The following is a 6,163-nucleotide window of genomic DNA, read 5'->3' as shown; positions in this document are numbered from 1 at the left end:
TGTGTGTGTGTGTGTGTGTGTGTGTGTGTGTATTTATTTATTTATTTATTTTTTCAGGATGACTACAGCCTTTATGGCATACAAGCATTCTCTATTCAATTTAGAAAAGAAGGTGGGTGTGTGGCATATCACCGCACTATCCCAACATCACCCACAGTGGCTGAGATAGAAGAAATAGCAGACAAGCTGCAGAGTTCAACTGCTCGGGTTGTGGTGGTGTTTGCTACAGAAGTGGAACTGCTAGATCTGCTTTTAGAAGTAAGTATGTTTGTTGATTTATTATGTGATTTAAAATAAAACTTTATACTCACATTTTTTTTCACATTTTTGATTTTATAAAACTATTATAAGACATAGAAACTGCAACATAAATTGTGTCTGTTTTCATGATTACATAATATTATCCAGCTTGCTAGGAGGAATGTGACAGGGATACAGTGGATAGCAAGTGAAGCTTGGGTTACCTCTAGCCGGCTAGCCTCACCTGAATTCCACCCTCTCCTAGTGGGAACACTGGGGTTCTCTTTCCCCGGAGTCAACATCCCAGGCTTTCAAGAGTTTCTTTTGACTGTCCGACCCTCTCCCAAACCAGGAATGGAATTTTTCAATATGTTCTGGGAAGAACATTTTGGTTGCAAGCTAGAATTTGAAAGCCAAAGAGCCAAAGACTATGAAGCAAATATTGTTGATAACTTCACTGATATGTATAGTTTTCACTACAACAGGAACGGAGATGATTGTTTATTTAATGGGAGAGTGGAGGAAAAACCCGTGTGCACAGGTTCAGAGGATTTGCGATACACTGACAGCAGTTATAGTGATGTATCTCAGGTTAGAATTTCCTATAATGTGTATAAAGCTGTGTACGCCATTGCTCATGCTCTTCACACATTTTTGAAGTGTGACTCAACAGGACTAAATGAGGGATTATGTGAGATGCACAACTCATTTGCAAATGGTCAGGTAAGTGAAATTATAACAAAATATACCATGAGGATAATGTATACTTTATACTTTATTGATCCCCGTAGGGAAATTCCTCTCTGCATTTAACACATTCACTCAGGGAAGCAGTGTTAATGTGATCTCATGTGTTTTTGTAGGTTTTTAAAATATTTTCTAATGATCTTTTCTTGTAGTTTCTTCAAGATCTGAAAATGGTGAATTTCACTAACCAGTTTGATGAGAAAATATACTTTGACTCGAATGGAGAGCCAGTCCCGCTTTATGACATTGTTAACTGGCAGGAGAGCAGCAAGGATAAAATCAGGTGGAATGTAATTCTTCCGCATATAATTGAACAGTGAAAGTAATCACCAAAAATATGCAATATTTCTATTTCATGATGCAGTTCTATTGCATGTATTATTTGGTTAGAATGCATTTTGAAATAATTTACTGTTTTTTATCATAGCTTTATCAAAGTTGGAAGCTATGATGGTTCAGTTCCACAAGGACAGCAGTTGAAGATAGTGAAAAACACTATTGTTTGGACAAAAAAGCAATCTCAGGTACGTCAGAGTTAACCTCAAAATATTTATTTTTGTGCCTTTAAATTATTTTTCTTTTACTCTGGACAACAATCTCATAATTCTACTATGTGAAATAATGAAGTTTCCAATCCAATCTAGGATTTCCAATCATGCCAAAAAGTTGGTTCTGTTAATCTGGACATAGTGTTTTTAGTGGGAGAAATGTTTCATCACTCATCCAACTGACTTCTTCAGTCCCACCTGACTGCAGGTTTCCTTACATCTTTCACCATTTTACAATGCTGTGATTGCAGCCATTCCCCAACTCTGCGAATAGTATTCATGGCCATTGATCAATGATAGACAATTATTTGATCAGTGGTTGTTGATCAATTGTGAACAACCACATATTGATGATCAAGAAACTGACCTCACAGCCCGTTGTTCATTCAGTGGGCTAGTTTCAGTCATTGTGCAAAGGTACTGTTTACAAGGTAAGGAACCCTGCAGTCAGCTGAGACTGAGTGACAAAACTTTTCTCCCACTGAAAACGTTACATCCATGTCAACTTTTTGGAATTTACATACCTGGATGATTGAGCATACATCAAGATATTTCATTATGTCAACTCTTAAGGACAAAACAGACAAAACAAAACAAAAAAACAAAAACAATACTCATTTCTTCATTTGTTTTTTTTTCTACTTTAAATGGGGAAAAGTCTTTGATACACCATGTCAGTTTGTTAGAAACTGCATATCAATGCCCGTTATTAAATCTTTCTGTGTTCCTTGTTCAGGTTCCTGTATCTCAGTGTAGTGCTCCATGTCCCCCTGGCAGCAGGCAGGCCACGCGCCAAGGAGAGCCCAAATGCTGCTTTGATTGTTTGCCCTGTGCAGATGGAGAGATCAGCAACCAGACTGGTAGCCTATATAAGTTCAAACACACAAACAAACAATATCCTCCTTTAGCATTATGTAGTGCAATCAAGAAGGTCATTAAAATAACAGAAATGTTGCAGAGTGGAATAATTATGAAAACGTGATCATATATCTGTTTTATTTGTTCCCAAAGGTTCCAGTGAGTGCACAAAATGTCCTGAGTACTTCTGGTCAGACAAAGAAAAAGTGAAATGTGTTGCAGGGGAAGAAGAATTCCTGTCTTTCAGTGACACCATGGGAATCATCCTGGTTGCACTCACCCTGTTGGGATTCTTACTGACTACCATCATCACCATTGTCTTTCACAGTTTCCGCTATACACCCATTGTCAAGGCCAATAACTCAGAAATAAGTTTCTTGCTTCTCCTGTCACTCAAGCTCTGTTTCCTGTGTTCTCTGGTGTTCATTGGTCAGCCGTCTTGGTGGACATGTAGGCTCCGCCAGGCAGCATTTGGGATCAGCTTTGTCCTGTGTTTGTCCTGCCTCCTTGTTAAGACTATTGTGGTCCTCCTGGCTTTCCGGACTAATGTACCTGGTTCCAGGGGTCGGAAGCTGTTTGGTACATCCCAGCAGAGGATTCTGATCATCTGTGCGACAGCTCCTCAGGTAGGACGAACAGTCACTGTCATTTAAAGATCAGTTTGTGTGTTTCTGGTATTCTTCTATCATCCTATCCTCCCCTCAGATTTGTCTCTGTTCTGGCTGGGTGTTGGGAGCACCTCCCTTTCCATTCAGGAACCCAAACTACCAAGCTTTAACTGGAAAAGTGAGTATGAAGAACTGAAAATCTGAATTCTGTAATTTATGTTTTCATATTGCCATCAACCATCACAAAAGCCAGTAACACACAGTAACATAGAGGAACCAAACATAATGATTTAAAATCTCAGTGTATTCATTCTTGTTTGAAATCCTTAGTCTTGTAATTTATTTTCTTGATTTAGTTGATATTGCCATGAACCATCCAAAAAGACGGAAATATCCATATCTGTATCTATATTTACATATGTGGTAAGAGACAAATAAAAAATATTCATAAAAATATCCCTGTTTTTATACTTGTTTAACATCTTTAGATTGTGGTGGAGTGTAAAGAGCCATGGCCTCCTGGGTTCTATCTGCTCCTTGGTTACATTGGCCTACTGGCCTTTGTCTGTCTTCTCCTGGCATTCTTTGGACGAAAGCTACCGGACACATTCAACGAAGCAAAGTTCATCTCCTTCAGCATGCTGATTTTCTGGGCTGTGTGGATTTCTTTTATTCCAGCTTATGTCAGTTGTCCTGGGAAATTTTCTGTGGCAGTGGAAATATTTGCTATCTTAGCATCCAGTTTTGGGTTGTTACTTTGTATTTTTGTTCCCAAATGTTACATCATTTTACTGCACCCTGAAAGGAATATTAAGAAAGGCATGACTGGGAAATATCAAAGATGAACATTTATATTCTCAGTGTTTGTGAGAGTAAACAATTTATACAGTTATCATATCTTAATGTGAAAAAAAATTAAATGTCATATTAGCATTACACTATTGTTAAAAGCTTTTACTTTCCAACCTTGATTTCAGCATTTACTCTGTCCTTCAGGGAGCATTGTTTAAATGTTAGACATAATGAAAAGGGGGGTTAAGCCACCATAGAGAAACCTTTTTAAAAAAAAAAAAAAAACATTTGAAACCAGGCCAATTTTCTAATTTAGTTATTGTTATATGAACTCACAACTGGTATTGATACTGCACAAACATTTTTCTTTAACTATTTTAAAATTTACTGAAGTCTTTCAAACACAGAAACCATTTACTTCTCTAAAATAAAAGACTAGATATGATGTCTGTTGACAACACTTCTCAAGATTTTCACAATGTGTTTTTTCCTATATACAAATAAAGAATTATAAGAAATGTTATACATTAAATAACCGTGGACGTTTTCCTTATGACAGCTGGGATAGGTTCCAGCACCCCCAGCGACCCTGAAAAGGATAAGTGGACGTGAATGGATGAATGGATGGATGGATTTTCCTCATGATGTGTCTTTTCTTTTCGGTCAGCACAGACGAATTTTTAAATAAATTAACCCAGTTATTAAGTCTATACCACTAATATTCTTTTCTAGACATTCACTGCGGAACAGCTATATGTCTTCAAAATATAAAATAAGCTTCTTGTTATAATACATATTTATGCACTTTATCTACTTGTGCACTGTGCTCCAGTTATTATAACATAATTTACCTACAGCTTAGTCAATACAAAGCTAAAATATTATTATATAATAATGTATTTGAATTAGTCAAGAAACACTCAACACTGAATAACTAACTGGAGAGACTGACAGCGGTGTTTCGGAGGATCACCAGGAAGCAAAGCAAAGTGGTGATCTTACCAGGAGACTGGCAATAAAACTTTTCTGGAAATTGATAACAGAGGCAGGTGTCCTCCTCTCCAACTGGGAAAGCTCAGACTGACACTGGGGAAATGGAGTCTGTTCAGACTCTGCAATAGCTGGTGCTGACTCTATAACTGAAGTTGAAAACTTTGAGGTTGTAGGAGGTTGGTGATCTTTCTGGGTTCTGGAGAGAGACATTTGGGAGCACAGATAGTTTTAAAAGAGCCCACCAACAATCCAGTATCACAGCAAAACGTGCCGGGGTCCATCCCTCAGGTCATCTTTCAGTAATAAGAGCAGAACCCCCTGCTCTTTACACAGTGAACCAAATTTCCATTTGGTATTGGATGGGTGTGCCCTTATCTTTCGTAGCTTTATTCTACAACACCTATTTCTATAAATAATTGCAGCAAATGTGCCTCATATCAGGAGTTTAGTTTTCACTGACAGTATAGACTCAGAGTTACCTGGTCTTGATCAATTCAGCTACAGATACAACTTGTCGTGTAAGTTAGTCAGCTATGCGATGCAACATTTGGGTCTCATTTAAATCACACAGCACTTGTAGCCAGTGTCAAGCTGACTTATGGAACTCTGCTCTATGTCTGGCCCACACAACAATAAAATAAGCAAAAAATAATCCAGACTTTTTGGGACTTGCTCTGTGTCTTTGGCTTTCTGAAAAATATGACATAATCAATATATCAACATTTACTGCACATGTGTGAGCAGAATTGTTCATTACTGTGTGAATATGCAGTTACATATTAATTTACTATTTTTGTTACAGTTAAATGAACTAAATATATACTCAGAAGCCATGAATAGAATAAATATTTTGTTATTAACTTCCCATAGCTTTAAAATAAAATATTTGTGACTTTGTCTTTTATTCTTGTCACCTCTAGGAAGACAGTGTTTGAGTTTTGTAACTTAAGGTTCATGAGAATCATGTCAACCTATCTCTGATTGGGTAATGTCATAATGACTCATCTGGAACAATGCAGTGACACAAACATCTGAGCTTTTAACTCACTTCATTGGCTTGTCACAGACGCTGTTGGAGGGCCATTGTTTTCAGCATACAGTTTTTTATGGGGTTACGGTCAATTATGTATTCAGCCCTTGCTGGTAAATGTCTTTTAATGCTTTATCTGTTTTGTAATCCTGTTTACATTGTGTTCTCTGACGTTTCTCACACTGTAGATGAAGGAAAACCACTAAGAGTGGAGGGACACTCGATTAGAAAAGAAGAGGTTATGAGAGAGACACAGCATAGTTTAAAGATTGGGGACGTGAGAAGTTCTAAATCTAGTTTACCCGATTGTGTAAAACTGGCAGGCAGTGAGCCCTTAGCCCTGCACT

At 37.6% G+C, this 6,163-nt stretch overlaps 1 protein-coding gene across 1 annotated transcript in view; it reads left to right on the top strand.

Annotated features, from left to right (window-relative positions):
- The window catches only part of LOC102213642 (extracellular calcium-sensing receptor-like), a 4,601-nt gene extending 755 nt beyond the window's left edge, over positions 1 to 3,846 (top strand). Inside the window, exons 4-12 of the mRNA XM_005753553.1 lie at positions 58 to 262; positions 506 to 688; positions 770 to 963; positions 1,140 to 1,270; positions 1,415 to 1,511; positions 2,272 to 2,395; positions 2,547 to 3,019; positions 3,099 to 3,179; positions 3,490 to 3,846. Coding sequence (XP_005753610.1) covers positions 58 to 262; positions 506 to 688; positions 770 to 963; positions 1,140 to 1,270; positions 1,415 to 1,511; positions 2,272 to 2,395; positions 2,547 to 3,019; positions 3,099 to 3,179; positions 3,490 to 3,846 — 1,845 coding nt within the window. The remainder of the gene's footprint in view (positions 1 to 57; positions 263 to 505; positions 689 to 769; positions 964 to 1,139; positions 1,271 to 1,414; positions 1,512 to 2,271; positions 2,396 to 2,546; positions 3,020 to 3,098; positions 3,180 to 3,489) is intronic.
- The last annotated feature ends 2,317 nt before the right edge of the window (positions 3,847 to 6,163 follow it).

Source organism: Pundamilia nyererei, unplaced genomic scaffold (assembly GCF_000239375.1).
Source record: "Pundamilia nyererei isolate P.nyererei 1_Seehausen unplaced genomic scaffold, PunNye1.0 scaffold00437, whole genome shotgun sequence".
NCBI lineage: Eukaryota > Metazoa > Chordata > Actinopteri > Cichliformes > Cichlidae > Pundamilia > Pundamilia nyererei.
This window is presented reverse-complemented; position numbering and strand designations above follow the sequence as displayed.